This window comes from Stegostoma tigrinum, chromosome 22, assembly GCF_030684315.1.
Source record: "Stegostoma tigrinum isolate sSteTig4 chromosome 22, sSteTig4.hap1, whole genome shotgun sequence".
NCBI lineage: Eukaryota > Metazoa > Chordata > Chondrichthyes > Orectolobiformes > Stegostomatidae > Stegostoma > Stegostoma tigrinum.
The window spans coordinates 3,597,501-3,620,139 of NC_081375.1; the positions used below are offsets into that span (position 1 = coordinate 3,597,501).

The 22,639-nt window shown below is 47.1% G+C and overlaps 1 protein-coding gene across 6 annotated transcripts in view; it reads left to right on the forward strand.

Moving 5' to 3' along the window:
• rhbdl3 (rhomboid, veinlet-like 3 (Drosophila)) overlaps nt 1-22,639 on the forward strand; it is a 70,808-nt gene that overhangs the window by 18,134 nt on the left and 30,035 nt on the right. Inside the window, exon 1 of one of the 6 annotated variants that reach the window (XM_059653579.1) lies at nt 10,802-10,901. The exons of the other annotated variants lie outside the window; for them this stretch is intronic. Within the exon in view, the coding sequence (XP_059509562.1) occupies nt 10,806-10,901 (96 nt within the window). The 5' untranslated portion in view covers nt 10,802-10,805. Of the gene's footprint in view, nt 1-10,801; nt 10,902-22,639 lie in introns of those variants that run through there. 6 annotated transcript variants of the gene reach the window in all.

The window sequence follows — 22,639 nt, forward strand, 5'->3', positions numbered from 1 at the left end:
CTGTGCGGACCTCCGAAGGTCCGTATGCAGCAGCAGCTGGAGAAACCAAACAGGAATGTTTCAGTCATAATGGGAACTGCAGATGCTGGAGAATCCGAGAGAACACAGCAGGCCAAGCAGCATCTCAGGAGCAGGATTTGGGTCGGGACCCTTCTTCAGAAGAATACAGCACAGAAACAGGTCCTTCGGCCCTCCAAGCCTATGCCAACACATTTTGCCCTTCCTTACTAAAACTGTCTTCACTTACAAATCTGTATCCCTTCTATTCCCTTCCTCTTCATGTATTCGTCCAGATGAACGCTGCTATTGTGTTTGCTTCCATCACCTCCTCCGGCAGCACGTTCCACGCACTCAACACTCTTTGTGTGAAAAACCTGCCTCACACCTCCCCTCTCTCGCACTCTGAGCCCGTGTGCCCCAGTAACTGATCCCTCCACCCCAGGATAAAGCCTCATACTTTCCACTCTATCCATACCATTCACAACCTTATAGACTTCTATCAGGGCGCCTTTCAACCTCCAGAATTCCAGTGGAATTAAACCCAGTCTATCCAACCTTTCTTCATGGCTAAAGTCCCCCCATACCAGGCAACATCCTGGTAAACTTTTCTGTACCCTCTCCAAAACATCCATATCCTTCTGGTAGTGTGGTGACCAGAACTGTATGCGGTATTCCGATTGTGGCCTAACTAAAGTTCTATAAAGCTGCAGCATAACTTGTCTACTCTTGTACTTAATGCCCCTTCCCATGGAGGCAAGCACGCCATAGGCCTTTTTCACTGCATCCTTCAGTGCTCTGTGGACCTGCACATCCAGATCCATCTGCACATCAATACTCCTAAGGGTTCTGCCATTCACTGTGTAATTTCCACCTGAACTTCCAAAATGCATTATCTCACATTTGTCTGGATTAAACTCCACCTGCCATTTTTCTGCTCATGCCCAAAGTATTCAAAAGTACCTTAGAAATGCCAAAGTCCTAAGACAACAGACCAGGCGCTGGGAAATGGGATTAGAATAGTTAGTTTGTTGCTGTGGACCAGCACAGATTCAAGGAGCTAAATGGCCTCTTTCTGTGCTGTAGATCTCTATGATTCTATGATTAGCAACGCACTCACTTTGAGGGGATGTTGTTTGGCACAAGTCAGCCTGCAACAGCCAGCCAAGGACAACTCGTAGTACTGAAAGGCCATCAGGTTTTGGGCAGACACCCACAGTACTGTCCTTCTCAACAAAATGATAGACTTGAGACCCTGGCTGTCTCTCGGCCGAATGTAAAAGAGAGAAGGGCAGTTCTCGGCAGTATCCTGGTCCAGAGGTATTCCTTAATGATCCCAGGGGATCAGGGGCCGTATTTCAATGAATTAGAAGAAGCAGAGTTTTTGCAGAAGGCTGTGGTTTACTCTCTGGAGAGATGCTGGTATCTTTAGCTGAGACTGAATGTTTTGGTTATTGTTGGGTCTCCGATAATGCTGAGCTTGTTGAGGGTGTGAGCACACCATGAAGTTGCTGAGACAACAGCTACAGTCAGGCAGTAAACCGAGCTGAGTTCTGACACTGGCCTGAATCTGACAGTGGACATCGGGCCCACGTGCCCCAGTTCTACCTTCTTTTTGCCTCAGTGTCTGTGACACCGACCCCCCCCACCTCAGCCACATTCGGGGCTCCTGAGCTCTCTGATTGCCAACCAATCAAACAATTTACCCTCGTTCACCACTTCCAACATCTTCATAACTTGTTCAACAAAAGAGATTCAGGCAAAATGAAAAAAGTACAGGTTTTTGAAAGCTAAATGGTTTTTCTCCGAGTTTGCTTTGATGCCAACAGAGATTACTGGTTGATTGATGGGGATCCTCGGACAACCCTGGAGAATTGGGAACTGTACAATAGCCAGGCAAATCAATCCCATTCTCTTTGTTCAACCCTGATCTCATCCTCACACGTTCCACCCTGCCTTGGAATGACCCAAGGCAGATATGGATAGATTCCTGCTGGGCACACAGATCATGGGGGTTGGATAGATGGGAATGCACAAACAGATCACCCATAACCTTATCGAATAGAGGAACAGAATTGTCGGGGCTGAGTGGCCTACCTCTCCTCCTAATAAGTTGGTAACCATTACCTTGCTTTCCTTGTGTCTGGGTTAAAATCCTGGAACTCCCTCCCTGAGAGCGCTCTGGGTCTACCTACAGCATGTGGATTGGTTTGGTGAACGCCGCTCACCTCCATCTCAAGGGCAGTTAGGGACGGGCAAGAAATGCTGGGCTGGCCAGTGGCACCTTCAGCCCATCGAGTCTGTGCTGATCAAAACCAACCAGCTCACCGTACCAATCCACATTATGAGAATGAATGTTTAAGTCTCCACATTGACTGAGCTCAGATGGCGAGTTGTGATTGATCTGTGTGACAGACACTGTGAGAAGTAGCCAGCACTGTAGGAATCTGGGGGCCAGTGTACAGAGAGAGAGAGGGTCTGTATTGACACAGTAACAGCATGTGCACCTCTTCAATCCGCTTCATCTCACCAGCATCGCAGGAACTTTGCAGCAGAGTGTTTTTTTTCTCTTCAGCCCTGGTCAGGGGCAGTCAGTCCCTACATCTTGTGGAGATTTGACTAACGGTTTGAAGGGAGAGTGAGAGATTCTGCAGGATGTGCTGACATATGGCACTGGTTTTGGGAGCGGGGTGGAGGGGGCATTGATTTATCTCCAGCTAATGAAATGTGAGGCTGGATGAACACAGCAGGCCCAGCAGCATCTCAGGAGCACAAAAGCTGACGTTTCGGGCCTAGACCCTTCATCAGAGAGCATCTGCAGTTCCCATTATCACTGCTAATGAGATTCTGGGTTACCCAGCAATAGACTGTTCTGGCCTCGCTCCCCGCTCGTCTCAGCCCCATTGTTGGGGAAAACACTTAGATAATCATGAGCCTCCTGTCTCCTCGCCCCCCCGCCACCACCCCCAACTCCAACCCTTTCCTCCTGCCCTCTCTCCTCCCTCACGCATGAACAAACACCATTTGTAACTGTTAACAAACACAATGTTCACTGTAGAGGCAGTAACGGAGAAAGCTAGCCTCATGTACTGGGCCCAGATGCACGCCAACTGTTGTGCCATGAATAACTAATTCACTCTTGATGACCAGCCTCATACATAAAGCACATTAACACTGAGTCCATCAGTGACATTGAATTTTGCCAGTAATTCTATCTGTTCTAATCTGTATTTCAGTGAATCCTTCCTAAAACTGCTGCCCTCAATCTTAATGAAGACTAAGATAAATTCCTAATTCTGCATTTTCCTGAGTCTTTGTGAGTGCTGATTAGGCATTTGCAGTTGATAATCTCCATGTGTCATGTATTAGGTTAAATGATGTTAAATCTAAACACACTCTTCTCTCTGCTTATAATGATGTACATACACTTGATTTCTCCTTTTTTCTCATTCTCCCTCTCACCTTCTTAATCCCTCCCTCTCCCATTCTCTTTATCCTCCTGTCCTTTCCCCTTTTCCATCCTTTCTCTTTCACCTCCATTCCCTCTACCCCATTCCCTCTCTCCCTCACACACACATTCCCCCTAACTTTCTCTCTCTTTCTCAGACTTTGTCAGTCACTCTCTCTCTCTCTCTCTGTCACACTGTGGATGACCTATTTGGATACAATTACCATACAGCTTTAAAAACACATATAATCTCATTTACACTTGTCAACTTTAGCTGCTGAACAGGACCATCTGCCTGGGGGCAGTCTCAGGGGAATGACAAATGCAGTGGGTGTATGAGGGTCTGAGTTGCTGAGACGTTGCCTGTGGTTGGATGATAATGAGTGGGACCAGTGTCTGTATCTGGGACAGACCCTTGAGCTGGTTTCCCCCCCCTCCCCCTCCCCATCTCTATTGTTAAATTCAATGAACGAAGCTGAGGTGAAGCCTCCACTGGGCCACACAGTGCCTGAGCTTTAGGAGATTCTTTATTTTCAGTTTGAGCCTGTGTCACATCATATTTTTCAAGAAGACTTTTGGTTTGAGTCAGACTCTGCTCTGAGCTTAATGAACCCCCGCCCCCCCCCCCCAACAATGGGGGCATTGCTGAAGGTTTATTGACCCTTTTGTGCAGCTGTTTGAACCATAGAATGGCTACAGCACAGGAGGAGGGCATTTGGCTCAATGTCTCTGAGCTCATAAATTAAAACCTATTGTCTTTTGTATCTTGTGCTTCAATGGCAGTAATGGGGCACTCTCGCCTCGGAATCAGAATCATAAAATCATTGATAGGTACAGAATAGAACCAGGGTATTTAACCCTTCATTGCCTGTACTGGCTCTTTAGTAAAGCTACCTGTTACTGTCCCTACTCTTTCTATACAATGTGGAGGTGCCGGTGTCAGACTGGGGTGCCCAAGGTCAGAAGTCACATAACACCAGGTGATAGTCCAACATTATTTGAAATCACAAGCTTTCGGAGCACTGCTTCTTCCTCAGGTGTTAGTGAGAGAGGTGAATCTATAAGTAAAAGATCACAGGAACAGGAGGGAATCAGCTGCCAACTTAGTTTTATTCAATGCATTCGCATCAATGGTGTCACACTTCGATCTACTACACATAAATTCTGTGATAACAAAGCGTGGGGCTGGATGAACACAGCAGACCAAGCAGCATCTTAGGAACAAGAAAGCTGACGTTTCAGGCCTAGACTCTTCATCAGAGAGCCCAGGCCCAAAACGTCAGCTTTTGTGCTCCTGAGATGCTGCTTGGCCTGCTGTGTTCATCCAGCTTCACACTTTGTTATCTTGGATTCTCCAGCATCTGCAGTTCCCATTATCTCTCACGTATAAATTCTGTGCCTTGATACCTCCTCTCTCACCAACACCTGATGAAAGGGCGAGGATCCAAAAGCTGGTGATTTCAAATAAACCTGTTGGGCTGTAACCTGGTTGTCACGTCATTTCTGACCTTTCTATAAGACCATAAGAAATAGCAAAAGGAGTAGGCCATTCAGCCCCTTGAGCCTACTCTACCATTCAATAGGATCATAGCCGATCAACATTCCTAGTGTCCACTTTCCTGCATTTTCCCCCTTATCCTCGATTCCCATGACTGATCAAAAATCTTTATCTCAGCCTTAAACATACACAAGGACTCTGCCCCCCACAGCAGTCAGGGTGGTACAGTAGCTCAATGGTTAGCATTGCTCCCTCACAGCACAAGGGACCCAGGTTTGATTCCAGACACAGGTGCCTGCCTAAGGGTCACTCGACCCGAAACGTTAACTCTGATTTCTCTCCACAGATGCTGCCAGACCTGCTGAGAATTTCCAGCAGTTTCTGTTTCTGTTGGAGTTAGTTTCTCCGAGGTTACCCCACCACAACCCTGTGTGATTGTGAACATCTCTCACCAGATGTCCCCTTGATGTTGGTTAGAGATAAAAAGAAACGCTGCAGATCCTGGAATCCAAGGTAGACCAGCAGGAGGATAGAAAACATGGCAAACCAGGCAGCATCAGGAAGAGGAGAAGTCAAAGGGATTACCCCTCTTCAGGAGTAGATGTGGAGTTGAGGGGAGCTGCAGATAAAGTGGGGGAAAGGGGAATGGTGGTGATAATAGTAGGCACGATCTGTTTGGGCGATGGGAGGAATGAATCCATTTGGTAGCCGGAAGGGAGTGTCAATAGATGGCAAAGAAGCGGGTGAGTGGGCTTTGAGCTAGGGGAGGGACGAGGAGGGGGAGTGGAGGATCTGGCATGTTGCAGAGACGCTTGAGCAGGCAATCTCCGGAGAGAGAATTGTTTCTGGAGGCATTGAAGATGTTGTGACTATGGAGCATCGAAGGTGGGTCCAAACCTTGAGGGTTTAAAATATGCCTGTGGGCCCTGAGGGATGAGATGGTGGCGAAGAAAGGAGCTGAGGAATGTCACGTGACTGTGCTAGCAGGATTGTGGAATTATTCTAAGGTGTGGTCGAGGAGCTGAAGGGCTGAAGAGGGTGCAGCAGTCAGAAAGGGACTCACTGAGTTCATATCTGAGAGAGGCAGAGAACTTCTTCAAAGTGGACATCCTTTGAAGAGACTTCGCAGTGATATAAAATCCCCTTGATATTCCCTGCTCTAAGGAAAATTGGGAATCAAAGATGGTATTCAGATAGGAGAGAAGCTAAGATGGCTGTGGGAAGCAGACAGCTGTAATTAAAATAAAAACAGCGGAAAATAAATCCTAGAATCAGTCAGGGAAAATTATGGAATAATGTTAAAAAGACAAATTAAAGGTGCACTATCTGAAGGCCAAGTAATTTTTAAAAATTCATTCACGGGACATGGGTGTCGCTGGCCAGGCAGCATTTATTGCCCATCCCTAATTGCCCAGAGGGCAGTTAAGAGTCAACCACATTGTTGTGGGCCTGGAGTCACATATAGGCCAGACCAGATATGGATAGCAGTTTCCTTCTCTGTAGGATGTTGGTGAACCAGATGGGTTTTCCTGACAATCAGCAATGAACTCATGACCATCATTAGACCCTTAATTCCAGATTATTGTTGAATAGAAATATGTGGTTCAATCTGAACTGTGGTTCTTAAATCTAAACAGGGGCAGTTCAGAAAGTATGAGAAGGAGGTTGGCTGTGGTGAAGTGGAAAGATGAATAAAAAGGCTTGACAACAGATGGGCAGTGGTTAGTATTTAAAATATTAATACTTGTTTTTCAAAACCAATAGGTTCCTCTAAGGCAAAAATACACAACAGGAAAGCAAGAGAGCAGTGGCTAATAAGGGAAGTTGAAACAAATATGGAAATTATTGGAGAAACACAGCAGGCCTGGTTGCATCCATGGAGAGAAAGCAGAGTTAGTTTTGGGTCCCAGTGACCCTTCCTCAGAACTGATGGTAGATAGGAAATGGTTGGTATGTTTTCTGAGGATGGGGTCGGGGAGCGGTGGGAAGAATACATGATAAGCAGAGCTCAGAGAGAGAGAGAACAACAATTGGGCAGACAGTGGAAAGAGTAAAGATCAGCCTGGGGTAATCCATAGTTCCTAATGGGGACCATTAATAGCTGACAATGAGTTGTTCTTGGTAGCAGCCCACTTGATGACAAGAACAAAAGCAGAAGTTGCTGGAAAAGCTCAGCAGGTCTGGCAGCATCTGTGAAGAAACAATGAGAGTTAACGTTTCAGGTCCAGTGACCCTTCTTCAGAACTGATGCTAGCTGGGAAAACATCAGCTTACATGCAGAAAAGAGAGAGGGGGAGGCGGCATATAAACTAAACAGTAGGATTGAGCTGAAAGCGAGAGAGAAGAACAGTTGGACAGACAAAGGAATGGCTAACGATCTGGCTGGGAGGGTGGGTAGTTGTTAATGGGGGCTGTTAGTGCCTTACAACAGGGGGGTGTGTAGTGTCAGGCTGTGTGGTAACAAGGCCCGGTGTGTGGGGTGGGGGGACTGGGACATGGGAGCGTTTAGGGCCTAAAATTATTGAACTCCATATTGAGTCCGGAGGGCTGTAGGGTCCCCAAGCGGAAAATGAGGCATTGTTCCCCCAGCTTGCGCTGGGCTTCACTGGAACACCGCAGCAAGCCAGAGACAGAGATGGTGGTCAGGGAACAGGGGGGTGTTTTAAAGTGGCAGGCAACAGGTAGTTCAGGGGTGTGGAGCTGGATGAACACAGCAGGCCAAGCAGCATCTCAGGAGAACAAAAGCTGACGTTTCGGGCCTAGACCCTTCATCAGAGAGCCTCTTTGATGAAGGGACTAGGCCCGAAACGTCAGCTTTTGTGCTCCTGAGATGCTGCTTGGTCTGCTGTGTTCATCCAGCTCCACACTTTTGTTATCTTGGATTCTCCAGCATCTGCAGTTCCCATTATCACAGGTAGTTCAGGGACTTGCCCAGTCTGTATTTCTTCTCCCCAGTGTAGAGGAGACCACATTGTGATCAGCGAATGCAGTAAACCAGATTCTGGGAAGTGCAGGTGAAGTGCTGCTTCACCTGGAAAGTATGTTTGGGCCCTTGGATACTCGGGAGGGAGGAGGTAAATGGGTAGGTGTTGTACCTTCGCCACTTACACGGGAAGGTGACATAAGGCTGTTGGGCGATGTTGGGAACTGGGCAGGAGTGGACTAGGTTGTCCCAGAGGGAACAGTCCCTGCGGAAGGCGGACAGAGGAGGGGAACAGGGTATGTGTCTGGTGGTGCAATCTTGCTGCAGGTGGCGGAAATGGCGTCTGATGATCTTCTGGATGTGGATGCTGGTGGGATGGTAGGTGAGGATAAGGGGAACCCTATTACTGTTGCGGGAGGGAAGAGAAGGGGTGAGGGCGGAAATGTGGGAGATGCGTCAGACCCAGCTGAGGGCCCTGTCAACAACACACCTAGGGAATCTTTGGTTGAAGGAGAATGTGGACATGTTGAGGCTCCCTCACTGAAGTTGGCCTCATTGGAACAGATGTGACAGAGATGGAGGGACTGGGAGAATGGAGTATAGTCTTTACAGGAAGCAGGGTGTGAAGATGTGTAGACTAGGAAACTGTGTGAGTTGGTGGGTTTATAGTGGATAATAGTGGCCAGTATATTCCCAGAAATTGAAACAGATGTTGAGGAAAGGAAAGGACAAGTCAGAGATAGACCAGGTGCAGGTGAGAGCAAATGGAAATTGGAAGTGAAATTGAACAATTTTTCCAATGCCAGATGAAAGAAGGAAGAAGCATTGATGATATCATTGATATATCAGAGAAAGAGTTGTGGGGGGAAAAGGACTGGACCAAGGAATGTTTCATGTACCCTACAAGGAGACAGGCATAACTGGGGCCCATGCGGGCACCCATGGCAACCCCTCTTACCTGAAGAAAACGAGAGGAGTTGAAAGAGAAATTGTTGAGGGTGAGGACAAGCTCAGCCCAGCGGAGGAGGGTGGTGTTGGGTGGGGATGGTTCAGGTCTTTGCTCCAGGAAGAAGCGGAGATCCCTAAGACCCTCCTGGTGGGGAATGGATGTGTAAAGGGATTGCACGTTCATGGTAAAGAGGAGGTGGCTGGAGCTTGCAAACTGGAAATTCTGAAACGGGTGTAAAGCATCAGATGTATGTGCGTAGAGACTGGACCAGGGCGGGGGGAGAAGGCTGAGTCAAGGTAGGAAGAGATGAGTTCTGTGGCGCAGGAGCAGGCTGAAACAATGGGTCTACCTGGACAGCCCTGTTTGTGGAATTTAGAAAGGAGTAGTAGCAAGCTGTGTGGGGTTGGGAATTGTGAGTTTGGAGGCAGTGGAGGGAAGATAACCAGATGAAACGAGATTGGTGACTATTATGGGCACAATAGCCTGGTGTTCCTAGGGTCATAGTCCACTAGGCAATAGGAGGAGGTATCTGAGAGCTGGCAATTAGCCTCTGCAATGTATGAATCATAGAATCCCTACAGTGTGGGAGCAGGCCATTCAGCCCATTGAGCAATGCATGAGTCATAGCATCCATACAGAGTGGGAGCAGGCCATTCAGCCCATTGAGCAATGCATGAATCATAGAATCCATACAGTGTGGGAACAGGCCATTCAGCCCATTGAGCAATGCATGAATCATAGAATCCCTAGTGTGGGAGCAGGCCATTCAGCCCATTGAGCAATGCATGAATCATAGAATCCCCTACAGTGTGGGAGCAGGCCATTCAGCCCATTGAGCAATGCATGAATCACAGAATCCATACAATGTGGGAACAGGCCATTCAGCCCATTGAGCAATGCATGAATCATAGAATCCCTACAGTGTGGGAGTAGGCCATTGAGCAATGCATGAATCATAGCATCCATACAGTGTGGGAGCAGGCCATTCAGCCCATTGAGCAATGTATAAATCATAGAATCCCTACAGTGTGGGAACAGGCCATTCAGCCCACTGAGCAATGCATGAATCATAGAATCCCTACAGTGTGGGAACAGGCCATTCAGCCCATTGAGCAATGTATGAATCATAGAATCCATACAGTGTGGGAACAGGCCATTCAGCCCATTGAGCAATGCATGAATCATAGAATCCATACAGTGTGGGAGTAGGCCATTCAGCCCATTGAGTCACACTGACCTCCAAAGAGCATTCTACCCAGACCCATCCTCCTACCCCTCCCTGTATCCCTGCATTACCCATGGCTAACCCATCTAGCCTGTCCATCTCCCTGGACACAATTGGCAATTTAGCATGGCCAATCCCCCCTAACCTGCACATCATTGGACAGTGGGAGGGAACTGGAGTGCGCAGAGGATACCCACTCAGACACAGAGACAATGTACAATCTCCACACGGACACCTGCCTGCGGGTGAGATCGAGCCCAAGTGCCTGGTGTGATAAGGCAACAGTGCTAATGTAAATGCAATGTTAAAACAAAAATCAGCTGAAAAGGAGAGGTTTTATTGAGTTGCCAAAAAAAAAGCCTGAGGATCGGTAAGTTTTAGAATTCAGCAAAGGAAGACTGAGACATTGATTTGAAAAAGACAGACAGGAGAAGATATGAATGTCAACTCACCAGGAACATAAAAAGAAAATTTAAAAGCTTGTACACATTTGTAAAGCAGAAACGAATGGTAAAGACAAAAGTGGGTCCAATTAAGGAGGGACAGGCAAACATTTAATAGGAAACAGAGAGAAGCTAAATGGGTATTTTGTGCCGGCCTTCGCAGAGTTATAGTTCACATGACACCAGGTTGTTGTCTAACAGGTTTATTTAAAATCACAAGCTTTCAGAGTACTGCTCCTCCTCTGCCAGTGAAGAAAAGCATACAGGTGCAACATTCATAGGCGGAGAAATCAATGGGCAGGGACATCAAAAGATCATACAGATGGTGTGGGTGTGGAGTCGAATAATAAGTCTCTGCAGGTGTTCAAAAGTCGGGGAACACTTCAGTGGCCTGGGACATTCAGCCTCTGATCTTCAGGTCAGTGTCCTCCCAGGCAGCTTCAAACCACACAACAACGCAGAATCACCGAGCACGAACTGATCACTTCCATATCCACGATCAACCTTGATCCCGGATTCATGTTGTGCTACATGTGACCTCACCGCACTGTTCCGTACCTGTAAGATCTTTCTCACTGTCCCGTTGTGATGCATTCACTTTGATAAATTGTTATGGTCTCTCTACATTAATTAGTTTGTACAGCTTTGAATTAGTTGTTACTTTGGTTAGACTCTCGGCATGTGACTCTTATACCTAGCATGTTATCCCAGCCATTTGGTTCGCCTTCAGCACCACTTTGTTTTTAATGTTTTGTAATTATTTCTCTGCTCCACTTAATTGGATTAGATGTTGTTCCCTTCTCTTACTATTCAACTGTTGAAACTTTACTCACACCTTCTGACACTTTTGATCACCTGCAGAGACTCGTTATTTGACACTCTACTCGTACCATTTGTACAATTGTTTGATCTCCCTGTCTATTGATTCTGTCCATAAATTCTGTGCCTGTGCACGTTTCTTCACTTTGCCTGACGAAGGGACTGCGCTACGAAAGCTTATGATTCAAATAAGCTTTTGGGCTTTAGCCCAGTGTCGTGTGATTTCTGATCTCATCCAGCCCAGTCCAACACTGCACCTCCACATCATGTCTTCACAGAGGAACAGACATAGTTATCTTCTGGAAATAACTGAGATGCAAGACTCTAGTGAGAATGTGCAAGTGGAAGAAATTAGTAAGAGAAGTGAAGTAGACTGCAAGTTGATAAATTCCCAGGACCTGATGATCTTCACCCTGGAGTGTTCCAAGAGACAGTGGCTGTGTTATCTTCTAAAACTTTATTAATTCTGCAGTGGTTCCTACAGATTAGAGAGTTGCAAATGGTTAAGAAAGAATGGAGAGAGAAAATAGGGAACTACAGAACTATAAGCTTGGTGGCTATGAGAGGGAAAATACAAGAATCCATCACAGACTTTTCTTTTCAGGACAATATTCAGATCTCAATGACTGGACACTTAGGCCAAATCAACACAGACCTAACTGCGAAGATTTAAAGAGACCATGCTGTGGTTAACACTTGATTAGAGGAATTACTGATGTGGAACTGATGAGTCCAGCTGGGATTATAATGCAACGTTACATTGCCTAGGAGAGTGGGAGCATAGCAATGTCACGGTGACCATCTCTTGACCCTCGGCAGCAATTAGAGATTAACGCCTTCACTCAGGTTTGCTGGTTTTGTAAGGAGGGTAACCCCTCCCTACCTCCCCACCTATACTCTCCTCTCCACCTATCTTCTTTTCTCTCCATCTTCGGTCCGCCTCCCCCTCTCTCCCTATTTATTCCAGAACCCTCACCCCATCCCCCTCTCTGATGAAGGGTCTAGGCCCGAAACGTCAGCTTTTGTGCTCCTGAGATGCTGCTTGGCCTGCTGTGTTCATCCAGCTCCACACTTTGTTGTCTTGCTGGTTTTGTGAGTTTGTTTAATTGTGTTATGTAATCTGGAATAAACGGACAAACGGCTTCTACCTGAGATCAGGATAATTAGAAAAGGATTCCTAGTTGGTTCGGTTTTAGAGATTTAACAATTTCTTATCCTGTTTCATACTGGTAATAAGGGGCCAGTCAACACCCTATCAACCCCACACCATATGCTGAATACAAATGGTCACCGTAGTAACAATACTGTTACATGTGGAGATGGTTTAAGGAACAGTTGTTGGGAGTGATGAGTAAATATGTCCCTCTGAGACAGGCAAGAAGGGGTAAGATAAAGGAACCTTGGATGACGAGAGCGGTGGAGCTTCTAGTGAAAAGGAAGAACGTAGCTTACATAAGGTGGAGGAAGCTAGGGTCAAGTTCAGCTAGAGAGGATTACATGCAGGCAAGGAAGGAGCTCAAAAATGGTCTGAGGAGAGCCAGGAGGGGGCACGAGAAAGGCTTGGCAGAAGGAATCCGGGAAAACACAAAGGCATTTTACACTTACGTGAGGAATAAGAGAATGGTCAAAGAAAGAGTAGGGCCGATCAGGGATAGCATAGGGAACTTGTGTGTGGAGCCTGAGGAGGTAGGGGAAGCCCTAAATGAGTTTTTTGCTTCTGTCTTTACGAAAGAATCGAACTGTGTAGTGAATGAAACCTTTGAAGAGCAGGTGTGCATGCTGGAATGGATAGAGATAGAGGAAGCTGATGTACTGAAAATTTTGTCAAACATTAAGATTGACAAGTCGCCAGGCCCGGATCAGATTTGTCCTCGGCTGCTTTGGGAAGCGAGAAATGCAATTGCTTCGCCACTTGCGAAGATCTTTGCATCCTCGCTCTCCACTGGAGTCGTACCTGAGGACTGGAGAGAGGCAAATGTAATTCCTCTCTTCAAGAAAGGAAATAGGGAAATCCCCGGCAATTATAGACCGGTAAGTCTCACGTCTGTCGTCTGCAAGGTGTTAGAAAGGATTCTGAGGGATAAGATTTATGACCATCTGGAAGAGCATGGCTTGATCAAATACAGTCAACACGGCTTTGTGAGGGGTAGGTCATGCCTTACAAACCTTATCGAGTTTTTTGAGGATGTGACTAGTAAGGTTGATGAGGGTCGAGCTGTGGATGTGGTGTATATGGACTTCAGTAAGGCATTTGATAAGGTTCCCCATGGAAGGCTCATTCAGAAGGTCAGGAGGAATGGGATACAGGGGAACTTAGCTGCTTGGATACAGAATTGGCTGGCCAACAGAAGACAGCGTGTGGTAGTAGAAGGAAAATATTCTGCCTGGAAGTCAGTGGTGAGTGGGGTTCCACAGGGCTCTGTCCTTGGGCCTCTACTGTTTGTAATTTTTATTAATGACTTGGACGAGGGAATTGAAGGATGGGTCAGCAAGTTTGCAGACGACACAAAGGTCGGAGGTGTCGTTGACAGTGTAGAGGGCTGTTGTAGGCTGCAGCGGGACATTGACAGGATGCAGAGATGGGCTGAGAGGTGGCAGATGGAGTTCAACCTGGATAAATGCGAGGTGATGCATTTTGGAAGGTCGAATTTGAAAGCTGAGTACAGGATTAAGGATAGGATTCTTGGCAGCGTGGAGGAACAGAGGGATCTTGGTGTGCAGATACATAGATCCCTTAAAATGGCCACCCAAGTGGACAGGGTTGTTAAGAAAGCATATGGTGTTTTGGCTTTCATTAACAGGGGGATTGAGTTTAAGAGTCGTGAGATCTTGTTGCAGCTCTATAAAACTTTGGTTAGACCGCACTTGGAATACTGCGTCCAGTTCTGGGCGCCCTATTATAGGAAAGATGTGGATGCTTTGGAGAGGGTTCAGAGGAGGTTTACCAGGATGCTGCCTGGACTGGAGGGCTTATCTTATGAAGAGAGGTTGACTGAGCTCGGTCTCTTTTCATTGGAGAAAAGGAGGAGGAGAGGGGACCTAATTGAGGTATACAAGATAATGAGAGGCATAGATAGAGTCGATAACCAGAGACTATTTCCCAGGGCAGAAATGGCTAGCACGAGGGGTCATAGTTTTAAGCTGGTTGGTGGAAAGTATAGAGGGGATGTCAGAGGCAGGTTCTTTACGCAGAGAGTTGTGAGAGCATGGAATGCGTTGCCAGCAGCAGTTGTGGAAGCAAGGTCATTGGGGTCATTTAAGAGACTGCTGGACATGCATATGGTCACAGAAATTTGAGGGTGCATCCATGAGGATCAATGGTCGGCACAACATTGTGGGCTGAAGGGCCTGTTCTGTGCTGTACTGTTCTATGTTCTATGTTCTATGTTCTATGTAGAGAAGTACCAAATTAATTGATGAGATTTTCGGAGAGGGGTGGGCTGACTCTATCTCAGCCGGATGGCACTAAGTGGGTTACTATTTCGGTCTTTGGTTCCACTTCATCTTTTAACGTATCCAATTACAATGAAACTCAACCCACAAATCGATAAACCAATCAATAACTGACCCAGCAATCTGCATCCTTCCATCTATTCTCCCTCCTCGCCAACAACACTTGCAATGTCCTTCTCCTTTTTGACTACCCCATGGACCCCCTCCCCATGGACCCTCTCCCCATGGACCCTCTCCCCATGGACCCTCTCCCCATGGACCCCCTCCCCATGGACCCCCTCCCCATGGACCCCCTCCCCATGGACCCTCTTCCCATTGACCCTCTTCCCATTGACCCTCTTCCCATTGACCCCCTTCCCATGGACCTCCTCCCCATGGACCCTCTCCCCATGGACCCTCTCCCCATGGACCCCCTCCCCATGGACCCCCTCCCCATGGACCCCCTCCCCATGGACCCCCTCCCCATGGACCCCCTCCCCATGGACCCTCTTCCCATTGACCCTCTTCCCATTGACCCTCTTCCCATTGACCCCCTCCCCATGGACCTCCTCCCCATGGACCTCCTCCCCATTGATCCTCTTCCCATTGACTCTCTTCCCATGGACCCCCTCCCCATTGACCCTCTCTTCCCATTGACCCCCTTCCCATTGACCCCCTTCCCATTGACCCCATCCCCACTGACCCTCTCCCCATTGACCCTCTCCCCATTGACTCCCTCCCCATTGACTCCCTCCCCATTGACTCCCTCCCCATTGACCCCCTCCCCATTGACCCCCTCCCCATTGACCCCCTCCCCATTGACCCCCTCCCCATTAACCCTCTCCCCATTGACCCCCTCCCCATGGTCCCTCTCCCCACTGACCCCCTTCCCATGATTACCTCAGCAAGTCCCGCTGTAAAATGACCAGCTGACTCATTGGAAGCAGCTTTTTGGCCAGGCTTGCCATGGTGACTGTGATCCTTGTCAATCCAACTCCTGCGTTTATTACTGGTGGGCAATTTAGTGAGGATTATAGATTGCTGCAGCTGCAAGCTGCAAGTTAAATTGATGGACTCGAACTTTGAGTAAATGAAGTTAAAATATACCCTGTTAAATATAGTCTGTGCAGTTGTATGGAAATTTGCCAGTGTCTCAGCTGATGGATGTATGTTTAGTATGGCAGTGAGGCTTGTGAGAACAGTAATTAATGTAGTCTCAATAGCTGGGCCAACATTTATTGCCCAAATCTAGTGGATCTTTGGAAAGGTGGGGGTGAGCTACCTTCCTGAACCGCTGCAGTCCAACTGCTGTCAATAGACCCACACTGCTGTTGGGAGGTGCCGGAGCAGTTCCAGGATTCTGATCCAGCGATAATGAAGGGATGGCAATATGTTTCCAAGTCAGGATGTCGAGGGACTTGGAGGGGAACTTGCAGGGGGTGGTGTCCCCATGTACCTGCTGCCCCTTGTCTTTCAGGGGCAGAGATAAATGGTTTAGAAGGTTTCTTTCCTTTATTCATTCACAGGATGAGGGCATCACTGGCTCAGCAGCATTGATTGCCCGTCCCTAATTGCCCAGAGCACAGATGAGTGTCAGCCCACATTGCTGTGGGTCTGGAGTCACATGTAGGCCAGACCAGGTAAGGATGGCAGTTTCCTTTCCTAAAAGGACATTAGTGAACCAGATGGGTTTTTCCCACAATTGACAATGGATTCATGGTCATCATTAGATTCTTAATTCCACATATTTATTGATTTCAAATTCCACCATCTGCCATGGCAGGATTCGAACTTGGGTTCCCGGAACAAGAGATAGTAGGAACTGCCGATGCGGGAAAATCTGAGATAACAAACTGTAGAACAGGATGAACACAGCAGGCCAGAAAAGAAGGGTTCTGAAGAAGGCTGTAGGCCCAAAACATCAGCTTTCCTGCTCTTCTAGTACTGCTTGGCCTGCTGTGTTCATCCAGCTCTATATCTTGTTATCCCTGGAAAATGATCTGGGTCCCTGGATTAACAGTCCAGCAATAATAGCACCAGGCCATTGTCACCCTGTGCTGTCTAAGAAACCTTGGTGAATTTCTGCATTAGATCTTGTAGAGAGTACACACTACTGCTACGGAGCGTGGGTGGTGGGCAGTGTAGATGTAGTGCTAATCAAGCAGCTGTTTGATCCTGGATGGAGTTGAGCTACCACCCGTGCTCTTGTAGCTGCAGCCGTATCTCCTGCCATTCATTCTGTGCTTGAATCACTGTGGATTTAGGTTTTTGATGTAACAAAGTGGAGCTCCATAACACTGGTGATTGTCCATACAGGTGTCATTTTAATACAAAATATACTCATAGCAAATGCCAGATTTTTGAGGGTACTGGTCCAGGTGACACAAGCATGTATGTAAGGTGAAGCATTGAGAGTTCTTGACGTTCCTTTCGCAGGGAGCCAGAAACTATCTAATTGTACTGTCATTACCTCACACTCTGTCCTTAAGAGTGGGCTTATCCTTAACCCCTTCAGCACCAGGAAATACCCACAATTCACACATTGTACACTTTTTCTCAGTAGGAAGAGTCAGCCAAGAGTGAGTTACAGGTTGAAATCTAATCAAGGGGATTTATGGCTGATTGGGATGGATTTTTCTATAATAACAGATAACTAAGCATGAATTAAGACTGAAATCCCATTTAGGAATGTTTAACTTCCGGTACTGACATACTGTAAGAGTGGAGGTGGATTTGGTCTTTCAAACCACAAATATTCTTGGAAAATTTCGGCTTTACCTTTAGCTGATCACCACAACCCCACACCCCTCGCTCCCCAACAGCCACCAGTTCCTGGTCACCTCCCTGTGCTTTGATATACAAAAGTCTGGTTATCCACAAGGACCTCCACCAGGTTCAGGCTGGCTTCTCCCTTGTGAGGAATCTCTGTTGAAACTTAGGATGAAAACCATTCCACCATCCTGGATAATAAAATGTGAGGCTGGATGAACACAGCAGGCCAAGCAGCATCTCAGGAGCACAAAAGCTGACGTTTTGGGCCTAGACCCTTCATCAGAGAGCTATTGTTTCCCCTTTGGCTGAGGTTCAAATTATTTCCACTCCCCTGTTCTTACTCCTTCTCCAAAGATGGTTCCCCTCTTGAAAGTTCAAGTTATATCTGCATCCATCACCCTTTCCAGCAGTGTATTCCCAATCACGGCAACTCAATACCTGGATTGGGCTAGGAAGCTGGGTCAAGAGGAGTAGTCCTGCAGTAGACACACACACACACACACACACACACACACACACACACACACACACACACACACACACACACACACACACACACACACACATTCTCTCCCTCGCTCTCTCTCTCTCACACACACACACACACATACTCACTCTCTCTCTCACACACATACAGATACACACACAGACCCACAGACACACACATACACTCTCTCACTCACTCACTCTCTCTCTCACACGCACGCGCGCACACACACACGCACGCGCGCGCGCACGCACACACACACACATACACACACACACACGCACACGCACACGCGCGCACACACACACACGCGCGCACACACACCATGGGTACACACACTCACTCACTCACTCACTCACACGCGCACACACACACACTCACTCACTCTCACTCACTCACTCACTCACTCACACGCGCACACACACTCACTCACTCACTCTCACTCACTCACTCTCACTCACTCACTCACTCACTCTCACTCACTCACTCACTCACACGCGCACACACACACACACACACACGCGCACACACAAACACCATGGGTACACTCACTCTCACTCACTCACTCTCACTCACTCACTCTCACTCACTCACACACACGCGCACACACACGCGCACACACACACACAATCCCTGTCAGTCTCAAGGGAGGGGAGCGGATGGAGTTGGGAGACAGACCTGGAGACAGAGGAAGGGAAACTGTCACTGACTGTGCCTTCAGCAATTGGAAAGTGACAGGAGGCTGAGACAGTTCAGTGTAACTGACAGCCCAAGGCCAATGACGAAAACGTCACAGAGACTATAATGTCAAACAAAACATTTTAAGGAAAGACTTAGATGAGAAAAGCAGATATACCCTCACCAAGTTTGCATTTGACTCAGACAGTTGGGAAGATGACACAAAGAGTGTGCAGAGAGGTATGGACAGGATAAGTGTTCACCAAAAGCTGGGCAGATGGAAGAGAAAGTGGGGAAATATGAGGTTACATGCTTTGGCCGGAAGAATAGAGGGGATGAATACTATTTAAGTGCAGAATGACTACAGAAAGTCACAGCACAGAGGAATTGGGGGTCCTAGTGCTGAATTACAAAAAAACTAGTATCCACATTCAGGTAATAGGGAATGCAAATGGAATGAAATCAGAAATTGCAGGAAATATTCAGCAGGTCAGCAGCCTGGCCAGTAGGTGAATGGCTGAATACAAAACTGGCCGGGGGTTTGCCAGGAAGGAGATTTAAAAAATGTTTGTGGTGGAGTCGGGATTCTGGGTTGCCAGTTATGATTGCATGTTTCCCAGGATGTTGTGTCACCTGACACCCTACCTCCAACTGCCCCACCTGGTCGATCAGCTTTTTCATCTTGCTGTCGGTCAGTTTGAAAGCTACAATTTGCTACAGCCTCGAATCAAACGCGGGTCAGTGCTTGGAAGGGAGCTATGCTGTCCACTACTGCACTACCACAGTGCTACCGTCCCCCTTTCTATAACTCAGAAACAAACTGTTCACCAGCAAATAACAAACAGACAATTTCTCTTTAAACAACATTAATTATTCCTTATGGGGCATTGTTTGCAAGCAGTGTCTTGAAGTGGAGCAGCATTAGTTCTGGAAACTCCAGGGGGATATTGGAGAATTGCCAAGCTCCTCTCCACAATTTGGGATCATAATTTAAACGAACAGTTCACTATTGCCAGCCGGAATTCTGATATTTCTAGCCAATCACTGAGCCCGTCTCTGTTGTCAATGTTAATGCTGTAACCCATGGATTTATGATGGAGCAAGCCAGATCAAAGTGTTCCCAGGAGGTTCTAGACTAGCCTTTTACAAGCAGTGTCACCGGCCCAGGGTCTGGATAATCAGTGGCAGATAATGATCAGCAGCGAATCATTAGCATTTGAATGGGTTACAAAAGAAAATGAAACCTTCAAACATCTGCTGTGCTGGGAACAGCTTCTCCATTTAATACAACATAAACACAAAGGAACTACGAGATTCAGTATCACCTTGGCCAGTTTTAGTCTGATAACCATTCCGAGACTTGCTGGTCACCATCCCCAGGATTTTAAGACAATTTTAAATTTCTTAATTTGAAGCAACCATCCTTGTTTACCAGTTTCACCAGGGATTTGAACCTCTCAGCCTCTATAATCTACTCCAACCTCACAACCCAACGAGATCTCAGTTCTCCTCCAGCTCTAGTTCCTTGAACATTTCTGATATTAATCATTACATCATTGGTGACTTCAGGTCCCTAATGCTCTGGAATTCTCTCCCTAAACCTTTCCAAAGCCCTCTCCTCTTTAAGACTTTCCTTAAAAATAATTCTTATAATAGCTGCAATTTCTAACAGCTTCTTATGTGGTTCATATCAATTTATTGTTTTATTTGATAAAGCTCTTGTAAAAGCCTTTGGGGTGTTTCAAGAGAATGTCATCCTGGCCCAGACACTCACTGGGGAAGTGCACAGTTGGCCAGTGCAGGGGCCAAATCTACAGCCCAAGATCAACCAGCAGGTCCACAGCCTGCACAGGGATCCTGGGGAGTGGATGTTCTCCGAGCTGGAGCTGCTGACAGGGCAGGCTCAACAAAAAGAAAGATCGAATTGTATTTTTATGGCACCTTTCTCATCCCTAGATTGTCTGAAAGTGCTCTACATCTAATGCTGACTTTTTGAAGTGTTGTACTGTAGGAAGCACAGCAGTGAATGTGCACAGCAGGGTGCCCTCATGTCACATTGGTTGAGGGATAAATTTGGTTAGACCCTCGGCGTGCAACATTTATACTTGTCATGTTATCCCAGCCATTTGGTTAGTCTCCAGCACCACCTTATTGTTAATGTTTTGTAATGATCTCCCTGCCTCACCTGATCAGAATATAGGTCATCCCTTTACATGCTATTCAGCTGTTAAAACACCATCCGACACTTTCGATCACCTGCAGAGACTTGTCATTCATCCTGTTGACACCCCACTCACACCATTTGTACGATGTTTTGTTCTCTCTGCCTATAAATTCTGTGCCTGTGTTCTTCACTTTACTCGTCCTGATGAAGGGGCAGGGGCAAGATAGCTTGTGATTTCAGATAAACCTGTTGGACTGTGGCCTGGTGTAATATGGCTTCTGGCACTCTCCCACAACCACCAGGCTGCCTCAGTGAAGGGCAGAGACGGAATGGCCATTGTTGTTCAGCTCTCTATGTTGTTCCTTACAGTCTAGATCCCAGCACTTAGCTCTCATCGGCCTCCAACCTAAAACCCTCCAAGTTACCCTACGCCAGCTCGCTCTTCACTCCTGCGCACAGTTTTTAACTTAGATTAGCAAACTAACTGGTAAAAATGTGGAGCTAAGGGATCGGATGGATCCTAGATTGCGGCACCCCTTCCGACCCAAGCATAGACGTGTCCAGGATCCCTCCTTACACACAGAGCATCGCTGTTTCCTCCCAAAAGCTTACAAACACTGTGTTGCCTTCTCACTGTGACCTTTCAGAAAGGGAATGAAAAGTGAATAAAGAGGATAAGCTCTCAGTTATAGACCAGACGGAGTTTGAGAGAATTCACAGGGTGATTTAACTAACCCCAGCTCCTCTGGCCATTAATCGAAAAACCAACTATACCCGAAAGTACCAACAGGGTCTCTCAATGAGCCCGACTTTCCAAGTTAAACAAACACAGACTCAGTTTTTGCAAACAGAAGAACTGTCAGTCCCCCTGAACCAGGCATTCTGTTGTGTTAATCCGGCATCAAAGGGACGGGCAGAGTGTTTGGCAAAACAATCCCTGCCACTGGCCCGCAGGGGGCGGCTGCTGGTTCACTGCCATCAATATTGTAAGACAAAGTGTGGGGCTGGATGAACACAGCAGGCCAAGCGGCATCAGAGGAGCAGGAAGGCTGACGTTTCGGGCCTAGACCCTTCATCAGAGAGAATATTGCCAGACAAGTCAGTTAGCAGCCATCTGAGAGACTAACTCTTTATTCACCAGCAATGATTGCTGCTCAGAAACACATCATTTCAACCAAATAGTCGATGCTCATGCTTACATTCCACCCGAACCTTCTCACACCCTAATTCACCTTTCCTTCAAGCAGCCATGTGCATTTATATAGCATCCATCACAACCCCAAGACATGCCAAAAAGTGTTTTATCCTGTCCCAACGGTAGGACAGACCCAGCAGAGAAGTGGAAGAACATGGAGTTAATTTGAGAGTCCTCAGCATTGACTCCTGACCCCATGAAATCTCACAGCACTGTGTCAGAATGAACAAGGAAACCAATAGCCCCTCCAAAAAAGTAGGGGGCTGCCATGGAGCAGAATCTATGGGTGGGGGAGTTCAACAGCTTGTCCACATAAAGCATGAAAAATCCAACCCAGCAAATGACTGCTTCATCATTCTACTTTCAGTCATCAGCGACATGGCATAAATATCCATCTTTGTAAACATTTATTCACTTAGCACCATGGGTATCCTGCTAGACACTTAAGATAACAAGGTGTGGAGCTGGATGAACACAGCAGGCCAAGCAGCATCAGAAGAGCAGGAAGGCTGGTGTTTCGAGCCTAGAACCTTCTTCAGACACGTCAGCTTTCCTGCTCCCCTGATGCTGCTTGGCCTGCTGTGTTCATCCAGCTCTACACCTTGTTAT